At 42.3% G+C, this 27,499-nt stretch overlaps 2 protein-coding genes across 4 annotated transcripts in view; one reads left to right on the top strand and one right to left on the bottom strand.

Moving 5' to 3' along the window:
• Positions 1 to 232: 232 nt before the first annotated feature.
• On the bottom strand, positions 233 to 13,971 carry GPR143 (G protein-coupled receptor 143). The gene is made up of 8 exons (XM_038140046.1): positions 13,597 to 13,971; positions 11,781 to 11,890; positions 8,578 to 8,672; positions 7,094 to 7,186; positions 6,493 to 6,602; positions 5,122 to 5,230; positions 2,708 to 2,825; positions 233 to 1,235 (listed from the first exon to the last, which is right to left on the bottom strand). The coding sequence occupies exons 1-8, from the start codon at positions 13,838 to 13,840 to the stop codon at positions 936 to 938; spliced, it is 1,179 nt and encodes a 392-aa protein (XP_037995974.1). The 5' UTR covers positions 13,841 to 13,971; the 3' UTR covers positions 233 to 935.
• An 11,191-nt stretch (positions 13,972 to 25,162) lies between these two features.
• SHROOM2 (shroom family member 2) overlaps positions 25,163 to 27,499 on the top strand; it is a 119,187-nt gene continuing 116,850 nt past the window's right edge. For 2 of the 3 annotated variants that reach the window (XM_038155710.1, XM_038155792.1), the window contains exon 1: positions 25,164 to 25,970. In XM_038155710.1, coding sequence (XP_038011638.1) covers positions 25,752 to 25,970 — 219 coding nt within the window. In that variant the 5' untranslated portion in view covers positions 25,164 to 25,751. Of the gene's footprint in view, positions 25,971 to 27,499 lie in introns of all 3 variants that reach the window. The other variant, XM_038155877.1, reaches the window with a different exon arrangement.

Raw genomic sequence — 27,499 nt, forward strand, 5'->3', positions numbered from 1 at the left:
AATGTCTCTTCATTTAGCACATGAATAAGGTATAAAGGTATAAAACAGAGTACTCCTCAGAGAAGGCATTACTGATTCTATTTGTGTTTTATAATGAGCACTCAGCTCATTAGTGTTTTATGCAAATCTTGTCTCTTAATGCACCTGCCCCAGCAGCCTCTGTCCTGTTTGGTAGGTACACATAAAGATCAGACTGAATCCATACTAAAAAACAGTTCGAGGGTTTATTTTTTCTTGAACCTGGCATGAAATGGAATCTTTGTTCTGAAATGTTTGTGGAGCCTGTGCTGGGCTCAGTTTTTTTTAAAATAAAGCCTTTCAGCTTCCTAGATAAAACCGCACCAAAAATTCACATACACAAGCTAAAAGAAGACTATGTCAGTGAGAGTCAACACAAACAGGAAATATTTGTGCTGAAGTCAGAGTCTGCTGTCACTAATGCTTTACCAGACTGTAAAGGCTGGAAATGATGGTGTCTCAGAAATCCAAGAGCTGTAATTCTGGGTGAGGAATTTTATGCTGAGCAAGACAAGCGAGGCAACACATTTAAAAACCCAACATATGAATAGTCCATTTATTAAAACAAAAGACTCTTCTACCATAAGGAGGTTACAAGAGAGATTAAAGAAAACGAGTGAAGATCAATCATAAGTAACAAATACCATTGCAGAGATATACTCCTGCTGAAAAAGGTTCAAGCCTTTATACCTGTTTACATCTCTCCTAGAAGGCAGATGAAGACATTGACCATAACTCTCTGTCTCACACGCTCTCTCACACAGTGTCACAGGTTACAGGAAATGACATCAAGCCATTGAGCACAAACCTAATTCCAGAGCACACAATGATTCACACACATCGACGTGGTTTCGTGAGTATTGACAATGTGAAAAGTTAGATCCAGGAAAAGCTAGATCCAGCTCTGCACATGGGATCTACCAGCCCTGGTAGATGGGAGAGCTTCTGGTTAATCTTTCATCACTGCTGGTGTTACCTTCAGACAACATGCTTATGGCCTCGTCCGTCTGCTGGCTGTCAGTTGTCGAGATCTTCTTGGAGTCGTGGATGTTGCTCTGGTAGTTCACTGGTGAGGGATAGGCATTTTCCCCCGCAGTTGATGAGGACATCGATTCCCAGGGTATTTCTCTCTTTCGCCATTTCAGGTCCACTCTCCATCCTGTCCAGCCGTAGAAAGCTAACGTGAAGAGAAAGCCCTGCATGGGATTAAGAACCCCCTAGGGAAGAGAATTGCAAGAGGAGTTACACCAGCAAGGAAGGCTTCATCCTCAACTCTGGTAAAATTATTTGCATGTATTAAAAACTTCCCTTTCACTGAATGAGTGCTGACTTTAAAATACACTATTTATAAAAAATTTAGCCGTCACAGACACAAACAAGAGAAAAATACCATGACCTGTTTTCCAAAACGCTGAGGCCATAACAGTAAGCAGTAAGCATAAAATTATTTTCTAGCACAAAGTTTAGCCAGTCAATCCCTTGGTGTGTTTTTAACTTTCCCCACAAGCTCCGGACTTTTTTAATCACAAAAGCACATATATTTTTCATTACAAGCCAAGTCAAATATATGAGAGGAGACACTAGCATAGACAGTCAAACTTTTAAAAATAGCAGGAATTGACCTGTCTGGGATTGCTTTAGATTCTTGAGCCAGTGAAAATGTCCATCAAAGTGGGATGGAAAAATGGGGAGAGGCACTGAAAAAGAAAATCCCAAGTGATCGCCAAAAAATTTGTTCCCAGTGCCATGAGAGGCTTAACAAATTAATGGCTTTAGATGCTTCTATTTTTCTCATAGGAAAAGAAGGAAATTATTTTTACAGCCATTTTAAAGCAGAGGTCAGTCTCCAGACTTGACCTTTTGCTCTGCAGGTGAGCAAGAGCAAAGTCCCTGTCACTTGAATGTGTTCACTCCTTGTCAGAAGAGGAGGAGGAGGTTTTATCACATCAGTTGCATCACTTAATCCTTCAATACCAAACTGTTCAAATGCTTAATTACACAAATTATGTTCAGGCCTTGCCTTACACCTATTCAACAACTCTAGAACAAATTCTCTGGGAAAATGAACCTGCACTGTCACCTCTGAAAAATCCCTTGTCAAATATTCTAATAGGAGAAAAGAGGCTGCAGTAAGAGACCAGCATCTCACAGCTATTTTTGGTGCCTTGTGTGAAAGATTTTTCACCTGTTTGCTCCCCAATAATGATCCAAATGTCATGATATAAGATGCAATTATTCTTTCTAATAACAAAAAGAAAAAAAAACCAAAACAAAACTACCCTAGTTGCAAACAGAGAATTTCCATGAAATGCCCATTTAATTGGGAAACCTTCAGGAACTGTGAGCTAAAACTTTGCAGCTGGCATTATGCCAGAGTTTAGCAAGGTGAGGCTAGAAATCATTGTGGTTATCTGTTGAGGATCTTGAAATGGGAGTGACCTCTCACAGAGAGAATGCATACTCCAGTAAACAGGAGAAAAAGTTGGCCTCTAGGACACTTTCGGCAAAATCTACATGTGAAAAGCCCTCTCACTGACTGCTCATTCCTTTCTTTTACTTTCTGCTTTTCTTCCTTGATTTTTAGTGTGTTTATATCCCTCAAAACCATAAACCCCACACTATCCAGGTGTTGTTCCAGCAGTCTTACAAAAGTGATTTCTAAGCCCAAGTAATGTCCCAGCTGACCCACCATGATAATCCAGGTGATCAGTGCAGCACTTCTGATGTTTTTCAGGGGCATTTCATTGATATCTGGCTGCATCTCAAGATAGAACAAAAGGGTCTCATTGATGATATTGGATGACCAGCTATGGCAGGAGTAAAGAAGAAAAGGCCAGTTACATATGGATGTGCATGTAAAATATGTTTTACCTTCACATTATAGAAATTAAAATCACTCCAAGGACAGCAAGATTCTTTTAATCATGAAATCATTAAGGGTAGAAAAGACCTCTAGGATGATCAAGCCTAAGCTGGTTGGATTTCTTGTTAAATCTCAATCTGAAGAGACCCACAGGTCTATGAGATCACGATCAAGGACGGGACACCTACCTACTGTCCCAGGCCTAGACAATATAAATCAATATAAGGAGAAAAATCTGATAATTTTAACTTGCTGCTGAACCCTAAATTGCAGAATAACATTGAGATGAGAAGGAAGTGTGATCCATAATGGGGATTTCATGCATGCTGACTTCTTTCGCTTGTGTCTTAGAAGAGCTGTGCTCACAGACAAGGAACTCAAATATATGCACAAGACTATGTAAAAGACTGCAGAATTTCCAGCTGGAGCTAGAATTTCAGGGTTAGATTAAAGACTTCCAGAATGTCCATTAAAAAACACCAAAAAGCAGCAGAAAAGTTGACTTTTAAATCCTTGAATATGTTAATAATTATTTTAATAAAGGTAATATCTGTTTCCAAAGAAGGATGAGCATAATCAAGCCTCATTCATTGACAGAAACTGAGTATGTTCTACACTAAATAAACTAAATAAACTGAGTATGTTCTACGCTAAATAGAGATTATAGCTAATGGCTGTAAGTTCCTTTGACATCTAAACAGTGAAAGAAGCATTTCCTTATAGTTGTACTGAGGCTTCAGAAAAGAAACCATCAGCATTCATGTCATACTTTCTAAAGGGTTTTATATTTGTCCTCTGCACAATTCTATCTTTATCGCAATGTAAAACCTCCTGCTCTCCCCTCCCAAATCTGTAGGCATGTCTCCTATCGTATTTTACTCCAACTTGCTGTCTTTGACTAAAGCATTCAATATTTGACTTCTGGGATGGAAGGAAATCTTCCCTCTGCTTCTGAGATGAGACTGCCTCAGTCTTTCCCTCCAGTAACCTTTGAGAAAGTTTTTACACTCCAGGGCTTATGTTTTATTAGAGCAAAATCCTAAACCAGAGCTATGATTTTATTTTTTTTATTGGGAAAGCCCAGAATGAGACAGAATGGAAATAAACAAATGTCCCCACAATGTCCATGGGAAATTAGCCTTTCCTTTCATGCTTTTTCCCAGTTAATCAAGCTGGCCACCATCCTTTAGGTTGCAATGCACTTCTGTGGTGCCTCTGGGCTCTTTCTTTCCACAGCCCTGGGAGCTTGGCTGAGTCTCTGCTCCTTATTATTTCAGCAATTTCCAGGAAGCCATGCTGCAGGATCCCTTGCTGCTGTCTCTCGCTCCCTCCTCTGCTGGCTACCCCACCCTTCACACTGGAAACTTCACTTCCAAGCCAAGAGGACTGTTATTCCCCCCAAAAAGACAATCATTTCCTCTCAGAGCACTCCAGTAGACAGCAGCCAAAAGAAGATAAAAGAGGCAGCCTTTCTCCCTGCTCAGCCTGTTAAAGCAATGTAACATGCATTAATACACCTGTGTGTAAAGAAGTTAGGTGGGATGTAGAGACTGCTAAGTTTGGCTTTCTCATTTCACTACTCCAGAACCATTTCTTGTTGTCCCATCCTTCTCCTCCTTATCTCTTTTCTGTCCTATGCCAAAGTACTATTTTCACAGGGAAAGATGAATATTAAATATATATATATATATATATATGTGTGTGTGTGTGTATATATATATATAGTGTTTTCTTTTCTGGCATTTCCTTATTTTCCAGTCAATATCCATGTGTTTTTCAGGCACTTGAAAACTGCAGAGCACAGAGGCGGCTGCATTCTATGATCATGGTCAGAGCCATGAAGCCAGACTTAGAAGCATTTTTATTGTAGGCCCTCAGTGATGTGTTTGGTGCCAGGAGGCTCTGAGAAATGTTGATTACAGAAAGCCATCTACCAGCTCACAGAGCTGGGAGCCTGCCCTACCAGACAGCTTCAGTCCATGCCCAACCTATTGGGAATTTTTTGCTACTGTTTCTTGTTGCTTTTGCTTTTCTATTGGTTAAACATTTTATCATTTCCTCACAGCCTTGGGAGTGATTCAGCTCCTTTGTGAGCTAGTTTAGAACTGCTTCTTCCTTAGATACCTTCCCTTCCAAGCATAAAGACAAACAAATGAAGCAACCCATCAGTCTTTACTCCTGTCCCTGACTCTCTCCCTCTGGGAAAAAGGCACTTTAAAACAAAATAATGCACCTCTTACCAAATAACAAATACCAGCATAATTTTGAAGAAGCGCATCTGGATCTCTGTCCCCAGACGTCTTTCGTTCTCTGTGTAAATTCCTTGTCTCCCTTTCAGTAAGGAGGCGACTGAAAAGTACACAATTATGTTCATTAATGCACATCTTGTTAGTTTAGGCACAAAAATCCAGAAGATAGAGGCCTGAAAGAGGGAACAAAGGAATAGATGGATTTGTCTCCAGCAGCTGTTCAGAAGCTGGAAGGACCATTTTCAAGGAATTTCACATATAGCCTAATACTTAGGAAAATAATTACACACAGCTGGATTCCTAAAATGAAAGATATCCCACTATTTTTTTTCCTCTCAATTCCACTGAAAATATGAAATAGTATTATTAAAATAATTCTATTTCATAACAAAAGGTAGCATTTATCTTCTATATAATGTGTGATATATGCTTATCATGTGAGGTTTAAATAGAATCTTCTATCCTATTATGCACATCGTTTTTCATTGTGCCATTGATACAGCATTAGCTACACTTCTGAAACATGAAGATGAATTGTCAGCAAAAAAAATTATACCACATGCTGTTCAGATATCACAAGGAATCTAAAAATGCAAACAGAAATATACAAAGAACAACTTTTTATGGGAACAGCTTCTTAAAAACTGCTTCTTTGAAAATGTGTATGGCTGAGGGACAGAGAATGAATGGGATAAAAATTGAACTGAGAATACTTGATTTTCTCCAGCTTTTTAATATAATCAATGTGTAGATGAATTCAGGTACTGCAAACAACTAGCAATGATCATATTACATGCATAGACTGCATTGAATCTGTGACTTTTTCTCAGTCTCACTTCTTCCAAGCACTGGATAATAAATTGAACTGGAACGTCCAGATCCCATCTGAGTTGTGTACAATTCCCATCTGTTTCATAATCTCAGAAGTGACAAAATTCTGATCACATTTTATTACTTTTTTTTCTCTAAGGCTGCCAAGAAGTTAAATCAACTCTCAGATCTCACCAGCTAGAATAAATTACATTCCAAAGTCGAGGTTGGTACCAAAACGACAGTAGAATTAAGCATCCAGTGTACATTGCCTCAAAAGCTTTAAATCAAGTAACATGGAAACACGTTTGCCCACCTGCAGTTAGAGGTTAATAACAGAATAGCTTCTGTGCCACCAGAATTTGTCTCTAAGGCAAATTCCCCATCAAAATGGTGTCTTCACTTCCACAGGCAACTGCTTCTCACCCTTTGCTGTATCTTTATGATTTAACAAGGAGCTGTCACACAGCACTGAGAGCAAAGCCATGACTTTCTACAGTACTGTGTTGCTAAACAACACAGACTGATTGATGCTGGCCATTAGGAACATACCTGCTGATACTGTCCTCCTGAACAGGATTGGGTTGGCCACAAGCACCAGCAGGAGCGGGGCATAGGTTGTGATGTAATGTGGGATTGCATGTTCCAAGCCGTTTTCACAGCTGAGGAGAAATCATTCAAAGATTGTGCATTTTTTTCCCCACAGCTCACTTTTCTGGCTATTCTATCTATGCCACCTTTAACTTAAAAAGAAAAAAACAAAAAGGAACAAAGCAAACAGATGCAAAAAAATTTAATTTATGGACTTTTACCACCAGTTCATATGGGACATAAAGTTGATTTTAAGCATGCACTGTCTGTGGATTTTTCTCAAATTGAAAGGAAAAGCTAAAAGCAGGAGTGGGAGAAGGATGGCTCATAGAAGCTGTATCACAGCGGGCCCAAGTGCCTGGATTGCCTGGCATATTTCTTCAGGGCCCCCTGAAGCCCAGGCAGGTATTTTGAGCATAATCACTGAAAATAATCAGTGGGACATCCTCGGCAAAGACCAAAATGCTCAACTTTTGAATATCTGTCTCTAAAGCTGACCAAAAGACTCTCAAATGACCAGAGAGTGCCCTGATCTCACAGTCTGTTTCCAGAGCCTGCTTACCTGGAGAGGGAGGGGTAGTAAAGCAGAGCAATCCCCTCCACGCAGAGCATCACTGCCAGGCCCCAGGCCATCATGTGGTACAGCACAATCGTACTGCAAGCACCAAACAGCACAGGCACAATCAGAGATAGCCAACCTTACACTGCCCACATTGCAAGGTAAAAATAGGATCCTCTCTGAAAAAGAGCCTTACAGACAGGAAATTGTACATAACAACACCGGCAACACATTAAACTAAGGAAAGCAGGTGGGTGGGAGCAGTCCTTCAGAGAAAGAATGAGCCAAAGCAGTTATTCAGGATTGCACATGGAAGTCCTGTCCCCTCCTGCCTGTAGGGTGGAGAGGACAAGACTTTTTCCCTACTCTTATTGTTGAGAAGGAGCCTCTGCATCTTTCATTTCTCCTGCAGACAGCAAACTAGCAGACTAAAATTTAGGAATGGAGATGAACAGTCAAATAAACCATCCTTTTGTGATTTGTAGAAAATAATGTTTAACTTTCAGAGCTGGATACTGCTCCTGTCCTAGGGAGATTCAGATCTGTGTTTGTAGAAAGTCTTTTGGTGTTTACTCTGATCTCAGAATCAAGCCCAAATACACATGATTTTTTTGGTTAGCAGGGATGGAGGAAGGAGGCAGGTCCCAGCTGTTTGACTAAAACTACGGGACTTTAGACTATTTAAAATAAACTTGATTTTGTAATGTTAACTCAAAAGCCCCATTTTGGTTACACCTGCAGAAGAACCATATCCTTAGTATCTGACTGCTCTGTATCATCTGGGAACAGAGTCATGGAATTCCACTTTTATCAGCAGCAACTGAAGGTTACTTTGCTCTTCTACCAACTTAGAAACATCTTTTTGGTTTTTTTTTCTTTTTTTTTTTTTTTCCTGTCTGGCATTAAAGCATGGTACTTTCCAAAGGGTTTAGAATCTTCTGTCACAGGCATTGCAGAAAAATATATGATAATACAAATTTTTCTTCTGAGGGATTTTAAAAGTGTGATCATAAGGGCAATAATGACCACAGTCACGGAGAAATTGATAAAATAAAATATCAGAGAAAAAGAAAAAACCCAGAATTAACTATATGAAATTAACTGTATGAAGTTCAGCACTTTCTCCCTCTAAATTTTCATTTTTAGTATAGCACTATTTTTTTGCTGCAAGAATCAATTTCAGATGCAGGGTAGGGACAAAAATAGTCATCTCATTGCCATAAAGTTTATAGACTACAATTTATTCCACATTTTTCCAAAGGTTAAATGAATTCAGTTACATTTAAACTGAAGTTGGATGTAAATCAGTATCTGAGCATTGCCCTGGCAATTTGAGCACTTAGAACACCACACACCCCTAGCATTACCTGGTAGCTATATGAGCATCAGATGGTTGTACAAGACTCACTTATACTCTTAGGCAGCTGCAAACAGAGACATACAGTGTTGGAGGGAAAAAAACAAATTCAGAGCTTCAACTCTGGTACCTCAGTCCAGCTGATCTTCTCACCACCAAGTAAGAATCAACAGCATAGCAAAACAACCACCAGAAGCCAGCACTATATAACAGCTGGATCCACATCTAGAAGGGAAAGAAGTGCCAAATGTCACAGCTGCTTCTCCAGTACCACTGGGGCAGGGAAGGGATTCAAACCTTTGGCCTGGTGATTTGTTCTTTAAATGTGTGCATTTTCCAGATGAGATTATGCAGTATAAAATCTTACTCAAAGTCACAGGAACAACATTGTTGTAGCCTATGGGTCAAGTCGTAGGTAAATTGAACAGCGTTTGCTTTCACAGCTCATTTTCTGATTTAGAAAACCTGTAATTTACCTCTCTGTTCCTGACCTGAACCTGGTAAGTCAAACCCAAAGAAATTTATAGTGAGGATGCTTTAATTTTAGGTTAAAATTGCAGTTGTTTCTCAGTAGCTGAGGCATAAAAATATAACTGATGTCAGTCATAACCACAGCGTGCCTATGCATTTGTGGGTTCTGCATGTGCTGGGTGTTTTCTCCATGCACAAGATGGTTATCAAGGAAAAAACTCATTAATGAGAAAATCACTCACGCTCTGGAAGAATACACCTACTGAACTCCCTGAGTGATTTCTTCAATAAAAATCCAAAGCAAACAGGTTCAAGTCAAGCCAAATTCCACAGCATTCTTTAGCTGACCCCATGCATTTTTCCCATGAGCTTATATAGGAAAAGTGACCTTTCTTTGCCACTGTATACAAATTCCACATTTCTTCCCCATAGGAGCTGGCTCTTTGTGATAGTCTGGGAGTGTTTTAATATTCATGCTATCTTTCCTCCAAGCTGTCTTTCAGTTCTTATCTGAATATCCTTTATCACAGCTCCATAGTAGCATCATTTTACATCTGGAAATCAACATATTTGTTACTGAGCCAAACGTTGATGAATAGAGATCTAGCACTCCTTCCTCCAAAAGGCAAATCAAGCAGGGAAATATTTCCTTTCACCATGGGTGTAGACCCTACCTCTAGTAATTTGTGGCATGAATTATTCAGTATTTAATTCAAACATCATGATATTTTCCTAGTGCACAGGAGGCAGAAAATAGAATCCCAGTCTTCCTTCTAATGCACTTTACCCAGAGCACTCAGCATGTAACTTCATCATCACATGTGCATATTTGCTGCAGTTGGAAAATGCACAATTTACTACCCATAAACACACACATACAAAAATAAACTGCAGTGTCTTTCCAGAAAATCCAACACGGACAAAACTATCTCCAAAAATAATATAAATGAGATGCACTTAAACCCTAAAGCTTTATATGATATCTTAACTTTTTAGCTTGCTGCAGTGCCTGAAAGGTTACCCTTCTGCAAACCATTCAAGGGAGATGTCTAAAAGTTTCACTATTTGGAGTTTGTATAGGCTTGTGGTTAAGAGAAATAAAACAATAGTACTAAAAGAAAAATAAAATAGAATTGGAAACATTTTATTAACTCACATGAGAATACATTAGGTGAAATAAGTGGAAGAAGGGTTATTTTTCTTTCCAATATAGTTGAATCTAAATTTAAAATTACTCAAATTACAGCATTTTCCTGGAGCACAAGTGAAGGAAAATAAAAATTGTGGTACACCGCTATGCTGCTCACCATCTAACCCGAAATTCAAATGAAAAACAAACAGTCTGCATGCAGTACCCTGTCATGTTTAAAAATATGTTTTTATGTGTTATGGGCCAGAAAGTGAAACATGAGGAGGAACGGGTTTTGAGTAGGACATTCTCGCTGCACGATATTGAGATTGTTGGTTCTTTCTCAACAAAAAAAACAACAGCATTTGCATCTAATATGCAAAACGTGAAGATGTGTGATAGAATTGAGAATTGATAGATGTATACAATTTATATTTGTGTCCATGGCACAAAACTATCCTGTTTGAAGCTGCTTTTATATGGGCAGATAAAGCACAGTGAGTTCAATTTGGCACACATTGCTTTATTTTAAAACTACTGGAGCTGAAGAATTTTCTTTACATGCAACCTATCCCCTTCTACATTGTAAACTTTGAATTGCAAAGCTAATACTGCTATTGTTCATGCATTAATTCCTTGGGGATCCTACATTCCTATTGTATCTGGGTAATGTGATGATCTGTCTTGTCATTGTCAATGTTTTGGTAAAAATTGTGACCTTTATTCTTGTACAGTAAGATCAAATTTTATTTCACTGTGTTTTGATTATAAAATTTGGAACTGAGTTTCAATGTGTACTTTTGGAATGCATTTACATTTTCTTATTCTTGCATTTTAACCCAGAAGATACTTAATTAGACTTGGCCAGATGCAGTCATTGAGATGCAGCCCAGCAACCTGAGCTGAAATCCCACATGGCAGGGACAGACCTGCCTGCAGATTTGTGGTTATGTGCATATTTCTCCTGCTGTCCCACTGTGTCTAAAACACACACTCTCATGCCACAAAAGCTAATTTGAGCTACCCAAGTTGCTGGTTTCAGGAGGTCCTTGCTGCACCACACAGGCTGCAGTTTCTGACAGAGAAGACAGACAGAAAACCTCACGCTGCAACAGAGCCACTGGGGCATTCATGGTGCTGTGCCAGCACAAACACCAACAATGGCTCTCATCCCTTTTGGGGTTGTTTATATTCTTTTAGGACTTTGGCGTACTTCACTCCCACGGCACTCCTGTGAGGAGTGGGCACCGCAGAACTCGTGGGATCAGTCTGACCCAGCTGCCCTACATCCCTGTCCACCTCAGTCTGACCCAGCTGCCCTACATCCCTGCCCACCTCAGTCTGACCCAGCTGCCCTACATCCCTGCCCACCTCAGTCTGACCCGGCTGCCCTACATCCCTGCCCACCTCAGTCTGACCCAGCTGCCCTACATCCCTGCCCACCTCAGTCTGACCCGGCTGCCCTACATCCCTGCCCACCTCAGTCTGACCCAGCTGCCCTACATCCCTGCCCACCGTACAGCACCATCAGCACCCTGCCCGCCCTGACGCAGGCTCACAGAGGGAGGCATGAATGCACTTGCAAGGGTGTGGCAGAGGCTGAAACCGTCATATCCATGCTCTGACTCACAGCCACGTTTCCTTTTGGACACAGCAGTTTTCCTTTCAGATTCCCCCTGTGGAAGGACCCTGAACTGGGAGCAGAAGAAAGGGGGGATGATCTCGGTACCTACCGCGCTCCCCACACAGAAAGTGGAAGGCCACACGTCAGTCCCGTTCACCACAGAAATGTTAGCTATGAAGCCTGGGAAGCCCAGCCATACACTCGACCTGAAGATCATACCTAAAGAAAAAAAACGTATTAATGCTTTGAATCTGCTGGTGTGATTTGAGTCACATGCTTTTCCCCGGCCACATATTTCACATCGCAGCCCAGATTTTGTGCGTCTGCAGGAAGGCAATGGCTGCAGAGGAGCACAGCAGGGACAACTGTGCTATTTAAATGTCAGTGGGATCATTCAGGGAAAGTAGCCTCAAGAGCTGGAAGCTGCTGGCACTTGAAACGTTACACAGATTAGGATCTCACTTAGAGATGCTGTCACATGCTTCCCTAACATAAACTGGGTAGCATTTAAGAGATTGACACGAAACACTAAATAACTGTTTGCCAGCATATATTCACACACTGATATTTGCTTCCCTATAAAACCCCCTATTGCTGAAAAATAGTTATTTTTCATTTTTCTCTGCCTTGATTTTACAAGCAGTTTTTTTCTTCTGTCACAGGACTGAGAAAAAGCAGCACTTCTGAATTAGGTAACAACAATGCTCTTTAAAAAAAATGAACTTGGAGTTTGTTAGTGAGGTTTTCTGGATTTGCTTGAAATAAAGCACCAACAGGAAACAGGACAAAATGACCAGTTTTCCCACTAAGAATGAACTGTATTAGACTCACTCAAAAAAATACAATGGATAACTAGTTTGAGTTTGCCAGTGAAAGAGGAAGGGAGAAAAATAACTTTGTCTATTCTTGGCTTCATCTGACTGAAAGGACCTTTTCCAGGTGCATGCACATATGTATTTTCCATATCTCTTTCTTTGCTTCCTTTATAATCTTTGGTTCAGTATTGGTACTTATTAGATACTGTGAGAGAACCTGGCTGGGTGTGAAAGGGGAAGAGAAATGAAACACAAAGACACACAGACACACAGATACAGAGACTGACACACAGCCCCCAGCAGTGAGACAAAACAGCACTACTTCTATTACCTAATGTGAGGGGGGAAAATGCTACTGTAGAAACAAACTTGTCCTGTATTTTCATGGCACATATCATGATCATTTATACCAAATTTGACAGTAAATGACTGATGGGAAAAATTACCAAATGACTGATGGGACAGCTCAACACATACTAGTTTTATTTTGACTCATGTATTCTGTTTTAACCTCCACTGGTTGATTCCTCCAGACTATCCACCAGGGGCTGGGCAGCAGGTTGTCCTTGATAAAGTAGCTTTACTCACATTTCAAAAGCCTATGTCCAGCATGATCTGTGTGCAGCTGCAAGTCAAACTCATTTTCTGTCAACCTGATGTGCCCAGAGATGCGGCTGGCACACGAGCAAGAGGCACACTTGGTCCAAAAGGATTTGAGGGCATAGAGGACAGTGGTTTTCAAATGCCATCCTGTGGATTGGCTAAATGTGTGATGACACATTTATTTTCCTATGTGCTGCCTCATCTCCACTTTTATGCCTTACTTTAAGAAGTAGTTGACATTCTAGATTTTAATTTGTTTTAAAGCAGAGATTTTGGTGTAGATTTGTCAAGAGCTTTCACTTCCACAGTATAACTATTAAACAAGAACCTTCTCCCCAAAGACCCCTAAATTCCTGACCTCACTTAGTCCAAATCTTCCTGTGAACAAAAACAGCATGCTTCCCTCAGAAATCTCTGCTCTGCACTCACCAGCTTCATTTGTCTGTGGTACCTCAGAGCAAAAAGAACCTGTTACAACAATGGCAAGGACATCAAGCTGGCACTTACCTAAGCCTCCAAGGATGTCACAAATGGAGATAAGGAGAAGGATGGTGGAGGACGAGGAGGCTTTGGGCATCTTCCGTGGGCTCTGTCCCTTCTTTGGCAGGAGCTGCAGGATGGTCAGTAGCAGGCTGATGGAGGCACTGCCAATGCAGACTCCACAGAAGACTTCAGGCTGGAAGCTCATCACCAGCTGTGTAGCTGCATCCCGGTTTGGGCAGCAGTACGTTTCTAACCTTGGAGAAGCCATGAAACGTCCGACTGGTGGAGGGGCTCCACAAGCAGAAGAAAATGCTGTTGCTTCCCCAAGGCAGCATTCACTTTTTCTTCACCCTCCCCATTAGTCCTCAGTGGTGGGAATCACGCGATTGATGGATCATGTGCTGCTGCTGCTGCTGCTGCTGGAAGTAAATCCCCTAGAGCTGCCTTTCTCAGCCTCTCCTAGCAAGGAGATCAGATCCGAACAAGAAACCACAGTGTAATCTGAAACATGCCCCATGCTCGCTCAGAGCCACTGGCAACAGTTCACTCACATATTTCTGCTTGCACAGTATGTGATACAGGAAGACTTAAACTCATCAGAGCATTGAAGATGGTTTAAAATAAATAAGGATGCAGATACCAAAGTGGAAGCATTACATTTTAATTGTGTTTCTCTTTAGCCCTATCCCACACAGTACCCTTTAATTACCTCAAATTAATTGAAAAGATGAGTCCAGACACAAGCAGTCCCAGTCTCTACAGGGAAGAGCAGGGATATAAATCCACACCCTAACCCAAATCTCAGTTTTAGTGATCCTACCCACCCATCTCTGTAAATAAAATCAGAAACACGATACTCTATCACTGTAGAAAGAGATTACACTTGGGAAGAAAATATTAACCTCATCCTATTTAAATTGCAAGCACAAAAAATCCTCTCTTTAGTCAGTACTGTCTGCATTAGATCAGCTTGACTGGGAAAATTCCAGGACTTAGGATTTCTCAATAACATATTTCTCTGTCTCTCTCTCTTTTTTTCATTTGGTAAGGATTTAATATGAAAACAGGAACTTGACTTGCAGTATTTGTTTTTCCTTCATAAGCTTGGCAATATCTTTTATGAACAGGGGTCCTGCTAGATACAGCAGCAAATAAATGCAATCATAAACACAAAAAGTAATTCTTCCCTTTAAACTAAGTCTCAAACTCCCTGTATCAGCCCTCACCCTTCCAGAAAATTTATTTGTTTATTGGGACACATTCAGGGAATACAGGAGGGAACATTGCCAAAAGACTCAAAGTCATCAGCATGTTAAATAACACAGTCATGGATTTTATAATTAGTCCCTATAAGAACAAATGACCTAACTTTTTTTTCCCCCCCACGGTCTGACTTATTTTTTTGGCAGAAATTATGAGGTGCTACTGAATGACAGTGGAATGTTTTGTGTGTAGTGTTTATGAACACAGTGAGTTTGCCCTCAGCAGGGAAACCAGCTGCAGCCTTGGGTGAAATGGTACCCGCTGCGTACATCAGCCAAGAGACCTCATACACTCCATCCCAGCAAAAGAACCAACTCCACCGAGCTTGTCAGCCTGCTGGTGGGGGCTGTGCAGCCTCCCAGTGCTGGACAGTGGTGGCAGGGCTGAGCGGGCAGCTGGAGCCCAAGCTGCCAGGTGTGGTTGTGATATTTTGTGAAAATCCCTTTGCTAGGATTTTCTTCTCCTGAGAAGCTGAGAAGGTCTCAGCTTCTCAAAGTGTAAACAATTTGTTATCTGCTACTGTGGAATGCAGCAGGTGTTTTCTCGATTGGTCAGTGTGGGATGTTTCTACTTGGCAACCAATCGAGGAGGCAGCAGCTCTCGGACTCTCTAGGAGTCACAGAGCTTTATTATTCATTTCTTTCTATTCCTGTCTCGCCTTCTGATGAATCTTTCTCTCTGTTCTTTGTAGTATAGTTATAGTGTGGTCTTTTTTAATGTAATATATATCATAATATAATAAACCAGCCTTCTGAAATGGAGTCAAGATCTCTCCTTCCCTTCACCAAGTCCAGACTGCCCAGAAGACCCATGGTAATAAATGGTGACTCCAGGTGTGGCAATAGCCAGGCCTGATGTGTCTCCACCCATCTTGCTGGCACGGGACTCCCCGGGGCTCTGCTCGGGCACAGGCACTCGAAGAGCAGGGTCAGCCTGCAAAGCCAGACTCGCACACATGGATGGCCGTACATCAACGAGGTCTCTCTGCAGTCAGCTGAGGTCTTAGACAGCCAGGCTTATGGTCTAGACTTTGTCTAGAGAGATGTTCAGATGTTCTGAAAATTAATGCACAGGGTGAGCTGGGGAGGCTCCAGTGACCATGATGTGAATTTATGCATACATGTCATCAAAGACTCAGAAACACAGGCAGCTGAGCTGAATGTTTTCCCAAGTGTTTTTGCTGCTTTCCAGCGTAAAGAGATCTCCCTGCTCCTTAGATGAGGACAGGTGAGTGACCTGGATGCTGCAATCCTACAGTTTGTTGCTACCACGTATACAAAAACATATTGGGGAAAGCAAGGTTGCAAAATCAGATTGCTCTGTTCCAGAAATACAAACTCATGCTGAAGTTGTCGACACAAGGCTCTGTCATCAGTACAAGTCTGGGACTCCTCAGACTTTGTTCCACCTCTGCTAGAGCAGTGGTGCATGGAGTTGCCACATTTCTGTCAAGACACTGCTACTAAAGAACCTGGCTACTAAAGAACCAAGGAATTACAGTCCAGAGAGACAGATTATTAGTTAAAATTAAGCCATCATATGCTACATATACAACTCAAGGAAATGTAAATGAAAAACAAGTTTGCTCTAATTTGAAGGAAAATTTCTATTGTTTGGCTTATACTTAGAAAAGCAAAACTTTGAAATACCAAACAGTTTAATAGAAGACTTTCATTACCACTATCAGTTCCCTTCACTATTTCTGTAGCCATTTTCTTTCTTTCAAAAATTTGAAAAGCATGTCAAGTCATTATCCTGATTGTTTGTTCTGGCTTACAGATAGGAATGTTTTGTGTATTTTGCTTTTTCTGCTTATTGTTTGTTTTCATTGATCTTGACTGTGATCTTCTACTCTGCCCATGTGGATTTACCATTTTATTATTATAACTTCTCTCTCCCTTTTTTTTCAGTGACTTTGAAACTACTTTCATTCCTCAATTGTACTCCTGGAGATTAATTTTTTGTATGTCCCTTCTTTTCTTGCCACAGTTTTGCCAGCTGTGCCCCTTCCTTTTATTGCTTTACTCCTCTGAGTGGAGCAATGGTTTTTAACCTCTTCTTCTGGGTTCCTTCCCTCCTGTAGTTTCTCAGGACTTGATTTCATAGTTTCTTCAGAGGGAGTATGTGGTTTCTACTGGAAGCAAAGCACATGACCTGTAGCATCCCTAATGCAAAAAGGAAAATGAAGTGACCCATGAATGAACTGATACTTACCATGATAGAAGTAGAGGTGTCTAAAATGTGCCTACATTTGAGGCTGAGTGGGCGATGCATCTACCAAATTAATGAGCCATGCAACACCTCAGCTGGTAAGAGCTAGCTAGTCTCTGATTCTTATTGCTGGGCTCAAAGTACAGAGAGTTAGAACAGTCAAAGAAATTCAAAGCTGGTTTGGCAGTCTTATACTCAAGTTTAATTTGGCTTCTTGTGATTATGAAAATAAGAGGATAAAAGCTGGGGACAAAGGCAAAGGAAGCAGAAAAGTAGTGAAAGAAATAAGAGAATACTTATTTTGTCTTATTAAGGACCTTTATTTAGTATTCTACAAAACTTACATCGTTCTACAGGTCCTAATTCCCTACTCTCTGAAGTTATTGACACAATTCCCACTTGTGCCACTGTGTGAGAAAGGCAGACATGGTATGTCTCATTTCTGCACTACGACAGGATCTCAACTAAGCAAATGATGTAGCTTGGAGACAACCATTAGCACACATACAAGAAACACTAAAAAAAACCCCTCCTGGCATTGCAAATAGCAATCAATCACACTCACAGCATAAGTACAACATTGCACAACACTGCTCCACACTGAAAATTCCAGTCACGATTTTGGACATTGGCAACAGTGTGCTTAAGGATGAGAACAATACTGTGTTCCTGTGGAAAGAGCTATGTGCTCCATACTTTTAGAAATACCTACTTACCTCTTCTTAGACCCAGAACACAATGTTTCATCCCAGTCTGTGACCATTTTTAAGATGAAACACTGGCTTGCTTGCTTCTGAGGGAAAGCAACAGGTTTACAAAAATATGACAGGCATGCACTTCTGTTGTTAAGGAGTGTGGGTATGGCTTATGTTTGAGTGTGCAGCTGCACATACTTTAATCACTGTTGTAATTAAGTCTGGGACTACAGCACTGGTTTACAAAGGAAAAGGAAATCTGTGGATATAGAGACAGAGGATAGTTCAGTTTTGTTTATGTGTACAATTCAATGCATCACTGCCTGACAGGTCCCAGTGAAGATCTTAGCTACTTCACAAATTTAAAAGCTATACTTTGTCAAAGTTCAGGATCTCATAGTCTTTTACACATTACCTGACATAACATTTCCCAAACTGAAGAAAGTTAGGTCTATCTTCAAGCTCAATGGATGCAGTTACGATCTCTCCAACAGATCCTGCAAAATGTTCCTTAAACAAATCTTCCACACACTTTAACACCATTCTTTATTTTATCTACCCAAACCTTCTGCAATTAGATTTAATTTGGAAAAAACTGTGATACATGTTCATCCCATAATTAGCTGTACTAATTTCTAAAAGGTAATTTTAAACCTTTAACTCAATGCATAACTGAAATGAATGGAGAAATTCACACTCCATTCTTGCTATTTCTAGTTTTCTGTAAAATTAGGGATCTTGGAACAATAGTGATACTTAAGGTGTAACATCTTATAACAGATTATAACAGCTACTGACTCCATTAAAAACTACTGAAAGAAAAACAGAGGCATCGCTTTCCTTCCCTCTGTCTTTTAAATACAATTCTAGAATTGTAAAATAATAATTTTCTTTTAAGGATGGTGAATATTAATTTCAAAGGCTGAGGATAAATGTATCTCATTTGCATAAAGGTAATAATATTTGAGTTATTTATATTTTCTCAAATAATAAAAACATAAATATATTAAATGAGTGTGTACTTGAGCATCTAAATAAGTGTGTGCTTGACTGATGCAATCAAGTCACTTGTATTTTATTGATTTACTATATACCTTCTCTGAGGAAATGTTATCTTACCTGGTTTTTGTGAAGAAACATGCAAAAATTAGTTTTTTAAACTGTGCCTCTAATGTATTTAAATTAGTAAACAATATTTATACAGATGAAGTACAAAATGAGTAGAAAAATGTATCCATAAAACTGAAGAAAACTATTTTTGCTTAGAGATTAGAAGAAAAATATCGCCACATTGATGCAATATCCTGCATCTGCCACTGCTGGGCCACAGCCTCTTGAGCACACCTGCTGCTTTAGGGCAAACTCCTATGGCACTGCAACACAAAAAGAACATGTACTTCATGCCTTATGCATGCTTAGATGGACTCTCACAAGGTTCTACATCCTATGACCTTCACCTGGACATGGTTCATGTTCTGTGTAATCAAGCTGAGGGTAGAAAGGTCAGTTGTAATGCAGAAACTATGTCTGTTTATAGAAAGCACTGAGAGATTTATTTATACATGGCTGATAGGCAGAAAAAGGTCTGTTTCGGGCCAGCTAGCAAATGAAGACAAAGTCCAAGTGAAAAATTCCAGATTACAACGCTTTTGTCTGCTCTCATGCATACTCCAGCCTCTTGCTATTTATCTTTCTTACCTTTTAAAAGCCTTCAGAGCATTCTCTGCACAAAGAGCATTTGAAGCCTTCCCTTTGCATTTTCCATGACCATCTTGGCTCCACTGACCATCTTCATCAAGTACAGAATTCAGATATAACATGCTGTGGTATCAGAGTTTAAATGCATTGAAGACTCTTGTTAGCCTCTGAGACTATCCGTTACATGTTTAAAATGGGTCAGTGTTTCATGGTACATGAGAGTAAGTGGCACCGTACAGTTTGTACAGAGAATGTTATAATGTAACACATGTTATCAAAGAAGATGGACCATGAAAAGCACTCCCTATGTACCATGATCAGAAACTCGGTAGCAAGAATATTACAAATGATGCTTCACTGAAATGATGAAACTTCATGGGGAAAAAATTTCCAGGTTAATGAAGCTGCAATGCAGATACATATGAACAAATGCATCTATATAGTGTATATATGCATATACTGCTGGACTCTCTTCCATAACTAGAAAAAGCATGGCATCCTTAGGGCCTCACACTAATGGTCCCTGGCCCATATTATCCCCCAAACTGTGTCCAAGTGCTGCCTAGTCAGCCTGCTGACAATGAAACAGTATGGACTGCCACGTCCCGGTATTTCAACCTCTGTGCTCTCACTCTGCTCTTTGGTTTCTCTGTGAAGTGGCACTCAGAGATGTAATATGATTTGATTAAGGGCCATAATGTAGGAACTGGAAAGGGAACAGATACACTGATACCAGAGGGACTGTGGCCCAAGGCAGGACTTAACATGTGCCTGAAGTTGACTACAAGCTGAAAACTACATCTCCAGGGAAAACTGGTTACCTATTCACCTCCTCTTGCTAGGTGTATGCTATCTTCTGACTCTGCAACCAAATGAGGAGTTGCCCTTTTCTTTGATTTTCAATCTTTTTATCATGCAGTGTTGTGAAAATTATAAATCCTTAAGCAGGCTACGGATTATAGGAGTCTGTGATGGACTCATCTCCCTTTTCTTGCCTGCAGGTCAAATAGCTCTCAAGATCTGAGTCAAAAATATTATCCATAGCAAATTGTCATATTTTGTTCTCTTGGCCATTCACAGCCTCAGTTCTCAGCCTTCTTCCACAGTTCGTGTTGTCACTCTCAGAAAATTGCTCTGAGGTACAAAGCTTATGTGCTGTGAGAATAAGAGAGAATTGAACTAAGTTTGAATCAAAATCACCATGGGAGACAGAAATATCTGAGTATCATCTGAACTGGTATTCTTGCATGAATTTCAGCTTTATAGAAATCTTTAGATAAAGAACACAGATTTTATTTTAATTGTAAAGAAATAAAGAGTTCATCAAGTATTTGAGTTATATATATCTGACAGGTTGAGAACTTCTAAGGTTTTCTCCAACACTAATTATGTGCTGATGAAGCCTTACTTGCAATACAGGAGAAACAAGACACACTTGGGAAAGGTTTTTAAGGCACCTAAATCAGAGACATCCTGCTGGAACTTTACAACATAGTATTTTTCATTCTGGGAAAATGGGTAATTTGCTGGAATCAAAGTGTTTTACAGAAGAGCATGATTATGCTGAATCCATCAGAAGCAGCATGGCAGGTTTCCAAAGGAAAGCCTCTTGATTCCCAGATATGCCAGGATGTCTGTCTGTTGGGCTGCTACTCAACCTGTTTCTCCAGGTTCTCAGGACTTTCAGACTCCACAACAGACTGCCAGCAGCTTGATGTTAAACTACTTGATCAAAAACTCCATCCACTTCTGTTGCAGAAACTTCTTATCACTATTTCATTTGTTTCGGTCTTTGTGATGATAATTTTCAAAGACATTAGAGCTGGAAAGAGGAAAGAGCTGCAAGCCACTGTGCAACTAGAAAGCTACAGTCTAATCACCATTACTGAAACATGGTGAATATGAATTGCATGACTGGAGGGCTGCCATCAGTGACTATAAACTCAGAAGGGACAGGCAAGGAAGAGGTAGTAGATATTACAAAGAAATCATTTATGGTGAGGATGGTGAGGAACTGGAACAGGTTGCCCAGAGAAGCTGTGGATGCCCCATCATTGGAAGTGTTTAAGGCTGGGTTAGATGGGGCTTCAAGCAAATTGATCTAGTCAAAAATGTCCCTGCCCACAGGACATTGGATTAAATAATCTTTTAAGGTCCCTTCCAACCATTCCATGATCCTGTATTTCTCTCAGAATATGTACCATGAATCAGCTTTTCTCTTTTGGCATCTGAACTTAAATCGTCAATGTACTATGCATGCTCCAGGGCATCAGCCTTTGATTTTGCATGGCTGAGGCAGAGGCCCTTTGTCTCTTCACCAGCCTGTTGATGTTTGGTGGTTAGCTCCGGAAGGGCTGGTAACAAAGTGGGAGGTTGTAAAGGCTTACCTCACCTCAGTTCTTTACTCTGTAACTATGAGTCAGGAGCCTCTACAGCTCTCAAATTTCCTGGCTTCTGGAGGGAAAAAAAAAGCCCTCCTGACATTGCAATGTCCAGCACAACGAATGGCCTCAGGTCTGAGAGTAAACCAGCCTATTCTAGAGCCATCCTGCAGGTATCCTGTGTAATTCACTGCAAGGTGCTGAATAGGAAAAGATATGTTTTGTACAGCCACAAAGGTGAAACAGGCTGTGCCTTAACATCATATTGTGCCTGTTCAAACAAAATCCTGCCATAAAGTAATTTATTCAGTTTTCATAATCTCAGTGACTGAATAGGGAACAGAGAGTTTTAACATGTGCAACAGAAAGAATGCAGGTTGAATAAATTTTGTAGAACGAAATTTCACTTGAAATTGTTAATTAAGCTGCAAGTACCAACGTAGGATGACATGAAGTACATGAAGTACACGAGGGAGGAGACTGGTTTACTGTAGAAAGTTTTTTTTTTCACAGGGCAGGGACACACACTCTGGGGATGTGGGAACCATCTCTAAATACAAGTCTGATAGCTCCTTTTGCACAGCAGGAGAAGGCTCTTGGGTAACTTTTGTGTATCACAGCAAAGCATCTTTGATACATGTATCTTTTGCACAAATTTTTACACAAAGGCATCCCTTTCATACCTTGTCGGTAACAGCTGCATCATTCTCTGTCCTTAGTGTGAAAAAGTGGTCTGTTACTTCCTTTGATATATTTATGGCACCCTGATGTATCTGGCATTTCTACCTTCTATTGGTAACTTCTGTGTGCTCAGAAAACATTTGGCAAGAGAAAAAGCTGAGGATTTGGTCACCAAGGCTTCTGTTAGACAAATACAGTTATCATTGGTTCTCTTATCACACAAATGAAAAGTAATATTTTAGAATCCATTCAATAAATTCTTTGTTCTCAATGACTTTTGAAACCTTATGAAGACTGACAGAAGCTGCAGAAATTCAAGTAATAAAATTATCACAATATTTTAAGAAGAACAAAAGTACCAATCTCCAGCTGAGTTATGAAGAAGCTTCAGATTTCACAGAGAGGGAGGATATAAAAGAAATTGAGAGAAATTTGACCAATCTGACAAAAAATAATTCCTTTATTGCTTTGGCTGGTCAAACATATGTAAGAAGAACTTTACTTTGTGGTATCTTAGTAATATTGATAACATCAGAGAACAAAAGGCAAAAAAGGTGTCATTCAAGGTAAGGAAGTCTGATTTCTGAACTGTCAGCCACAAACTGAGGATCTGCTTGACAACTGTGCCAGACAATCAGGTTCTAAGCAAGCATTAGCTAGGAACTTCTTTACTGAGGTCTCTCTTACCAGGAGTGTGAAAGCTTTCAGATACTCCTCCTTTAGGCAACTGCTTTCCCAAGAGCTACATGTCCACATCTTGCACTGATGTAATTACAGTAGCAGAATTTGACAGTTTTCAATAGCTGCCAGTTCCTGGTTCTAGATTTTCCAGTTTTAAAATCTATGCTCAGATTTCTTCATCATGCTTCAATACTGAATTTTTAAGACCTATTCTAAAAGCCAGAACAGTAATGTAAATCTTGAATTTCTATGGACAACAAAATGTTCAAGATGAAGAATTAATGTTTGGCAGTTGAAAAAGGGGGGATATAAACAGAGAAGACTTTTTTTGGTAGCAGTATTTGCTCTTCTCATTAGTGATGTGAGCTATTTTATTTTCATTTCAATGTGCATATTTGGGGATACACTGAAGTTAAAATAATTATTCTGTATCTTCTTTTCATTATCACACTCACAGAAAACAAATTGCATACAGCAGCTCCTTCAAACTTCCAGCTGTATGTTATTGAGTACACATTGCTGTGAAGACAACTTGATACGTGTTACACAAATGTAAATGAAGACTTTGTTTTAGATTCCAAGAATTGGAGACAGGACATGGAGGAAACGACCTGTATTTCTGCTTGTCTATATGACAGAAAACTGCAGAGAAATCTGTGAGTCATTAGAGACCTTAAATATCTTGATGCAATACCTAAGTTTGGTATAAGGTTTGTATTTTGCAGGATTCTCATAAAAGAATGCATGAGTTTGAGTACCCCCTCCACTATTCCTTCTGTCCCTTAATCACAAGGGAACAACAATCATCCTAATAATATATTTTTCTTTTCTCTAGATGTCTCCAATCTGTTGCTGGGATTGACGACTCAGGTGTTCTCAATCCTGAACCCAAAGTTTTCTCTAGGTATTGAAGAAACATCCTGTAGCTAATCATAGAAGTACTGTAGGGAAACAAAAAAGGTTTAGTTTGAGGCAGGAGAGTTTTAAGAGAAATAAAGTAACTGAAACAGGAGTTAGAGGAACAAACCACATAATCAGAATGTCCCAATGTTCACTTTCAGAAAGCAAAATATGTGAGCTGTTACATCATCATACAAAACCTTAAAATCCCACTACATATAACCAGGCACCTCCATGAGGCAGCTCGTCACATGAAAAAAAACACCTTGAGGTTCACTAGGCTTTCAGAAACGAAAATAGACATTTCCCTCTGTCTTAGATCAAGCAGTAGTTTGCCTGATTGGCAGTGAAATGCCAAGGAGGATTGCGTGTTAGTACACTGGTACTCCACGCCAAGCCTGATCATCATTTAAGGCACTGAAACCTCCTATAAAGTGATTCAATTAAACCGTGAGAATTCTAAAAAGTAAGTATTTCACTCCCAGCCTCACCACTAACTCAGTGAAGGCATCAGGCAAACCCAAACCCTGCATTTACTTCCCATCCAAGATCTGCCTTCCGATTAGCACTTCTAGTCCTGCCTCGCACTCTGCCATCAAACATTTTTTAAAATCTGTGACTCCAAATCTCTCCTCTCTTGGATTTCTTTGCAGAAAGCTTCACCGGTGTTTCCCGCCGGTTCCTGCCGGGGCCCGGCCCGGCCCGTGCGTTGTGGCGGCGGTGGCCGGGCCGGGCCGGGCGGTGCCGCTCGAGGGGCCGGGCGGGAGAGCGCGGCCCGGAGCCCGCGGGCCCCTCCCGCCCCACAGGTGGCGGAGGCAGCGCGGGCCGGGAGGGGCCGGCGGAAAGCTCCTCCTCCCTCCGGCTCCCGCGGCGGCTGCCCCCTGACCTGCCCCCCGCATTGCCCGGTTTCCCCTCCCCGAACACCGCGGCGAGACGGGAAGAGCCGGCAAGAGCCGGCCCCCTCTGCTCTCCCAGCCCCGGCCCCCCGCCGCCTGGCACGGCGAAGGCGGGGCGTCCCGGCCCGGGGGACGGCCACAGCCGCCGGCTGCCCTTTCACCCCACCCTCCACCTGCTCGCCGCTTTTGTTTAGGAACGGGGGTGGAGGGGAGGCGCGGCCGCCCCTGCGTGTGGTGGGGTCACACGGGTACGGCCTCGGGCCCGGCCCCGGAGTGACTCGGGGCTCACGGGCGTTCTCGCCGCTGCCTTTGTTTGGCGGCCGGCCCGGGGCTGCTCCCCTCTCCCCCCTCCTCCCCGGCCGGGGGATCGCGCTGCGGGGCTGCCGCTCTCTGGGAGGGGCGAGCGGCTGCCCCGCTGGTGAAACGCGGGTTTCGTCCTCTTTCCGAGGCGGAGGGGAGGCGGGGGCGCCTCTCCCCGCCGCGCTCCTCCCAGCACCCCGCGTTGCTCGGCGGCATTTGCCCCGCCGCCAAGTTGCCACAAGTTGGTGCCGCCCCCCCGCCGCCGGGCTCCGGCCTCGGCGTGAGACAATACCGCGGGCCGCGGGGGAGGAGGAAGGGGAGGGGGCGGGCGGAGCAGCCCTCTCTCGCCGCCGATGGGGCCGGGCCGGCCGGCGCTGCGGGGCGGGTAGGTGGCTCCGCGGGCGGCCGCCGGCTGGCGCGCACCGGGGAGCGGCCGGCAGAGGCGAGCCAGCCCCGGCGGCGACGGGCGCTCCATGGAGGACGTGGGGCTGCGGGGCGGGCGGGAGCGGCTGGCCGTCGGCGACCCTCGGCTCGGCGCCGGGCTGGTGGAACCGGGGCCCGTGATGGTGATGGTGGAGCAGCGGGCAGCTGAGGGCTACAAGCTGGTGGAGGTGCAGCTGACCGGCGGGGCTCCCTGGGGCTTCACGGTGAAGGGCGGACGGGAGCACGGGGAGCCCCTCATCATCACCAAGGTGAGCGGCGCCGGGGCGGGGGGGAGGTGGGTCCGGCCGGCTCCATTTTGCCGTGCCCGCGGCGGTGACAGCCCGGCCGCAGCCCGGGGCGCAGGTACCGCGGGGCAGCGCGCCCAGCGCAGGTGCCGCCGGGCCGGGGGTGCCCCAGGGCCCCACGGCCGCCGGCAGCGCCGGGGAGCGGTACCGGGGGCTGCGGGGCTCATCCCAGCAGCTCTGGGGGCAACAGGTTGCTGGGCGCAGGCGGCGTGGCGGCTCCGAGCTGCCGCTTCTGGCCGCTCGTACGCCCCAGTAAAAAGCCGGCGCCGTCGTTGTGGGCGCTGGTAACTGGCTGGGGGACCCGAAACCCTCTGCTGGGCTGTTCCCTCCCTCTTTCCCCTCCGGGCTCCTGGCGCAGGAGGGCACGGAGAGTGAAACTCGCGGCTCCGAGGCTGTTTTCTCTGCTGCCGTTGCACTTGCAAATTTTAAGTAATTAGGATAGCCTTTTGTTTGTCCCTTCTTCTTTAAACAAAAAGGTCTTGTGGATAGTCACCAAATACGTGCACCGAAGACGGCGTAGAGGGACGTGTTTGGGTGTATATGCACTATCTGGTTGCCTTTTTTTTCTCTTCTGTGTTTTGTTTTTTTTCTTGTCTTTGTATACTTACAGCTTTACTCTCAGTGTACTGAACACAAGTTAAAGAAATGCTTCACGTTTTGTAGATTTTTTTTTTCATCTGGATGTGTTTTGACTTAAGAGCCCCCATTCTCAGTAATTGTTGGTTTTTGCAGTTAAGACAGCTTTCATGTTGCACAGTGAAAGCACATGCAAATAGATCCATATGTTGTAGTGAAAAAAAGGTCGCATTAGCAAAGCACATTTTGCTCAAGATCTGTCAGAAAGTTATATATATATGCTTTTGTCTGCAAGTCCTCCGGACTCTGCCTGTTCCCATTTTGAAAGTGCCAGAGAGTGTCAGAGGTCAACAAGTCCAGTTTTATCCACAACAGAAATGACACTAATCTTATTTTTCATCGGGTTTTGTTGTGAGTTTTCTAGTTAGTTTCCAGCTCCCACCCTTGAACAACTGTGTTACAAACTTTCCCAGTGAGAACTTTTCAAACCATCTGTTTCTAGATCACTTCCCTAGTGCTGTTTTTCAAGGAACAACAGTCAGTGTCAGATGTACAGGCTGAAAAATGACTGCAAGACTGTTGGCCGCTTACCACTGTCCTGAATTAGAGAACAGCAAAGCTTGGGAGCATTTGAGAAAAGGAGAAAAGAGCTATTTTACTATGTATGCACTAGCTATTAAGTTCCAATTCAAATAATTCCACCTTTCTGGTAATGGCTAATAAGTGCTACATCTAAAGACTGATCAGTGATGCTTATTCATAATGTTACCTAGGTATTAAGTAACAGGCATAAGTATTTGTGGCATGAGGATGTGGCTGTGGTATGTGGAGAGAAGTGTCTGTGCCTGGGAACCTTTAAACTGGGTTTGTTGCAAGGGAATAATTAAGTGGAACCACACAGCTGTGCTGCTGTGTGG

The sequence above is a fragment of the Motacilla alba genome, chromosome 1 (genome assembly GCF_015832195.1).
Source record: "Motacilla alba alba isolate MOTALB_02 chromosome 1, Motacilla_alba_V1.0_pri, whole genome shotgun sequence".
Classification (NCBI taxonomy): domain Eukaryota; kingdom Metazoa; phylum Chordata; class Aves; order Passeriformes; family Motacillidae; genus Motacilla; species Motacilla alba.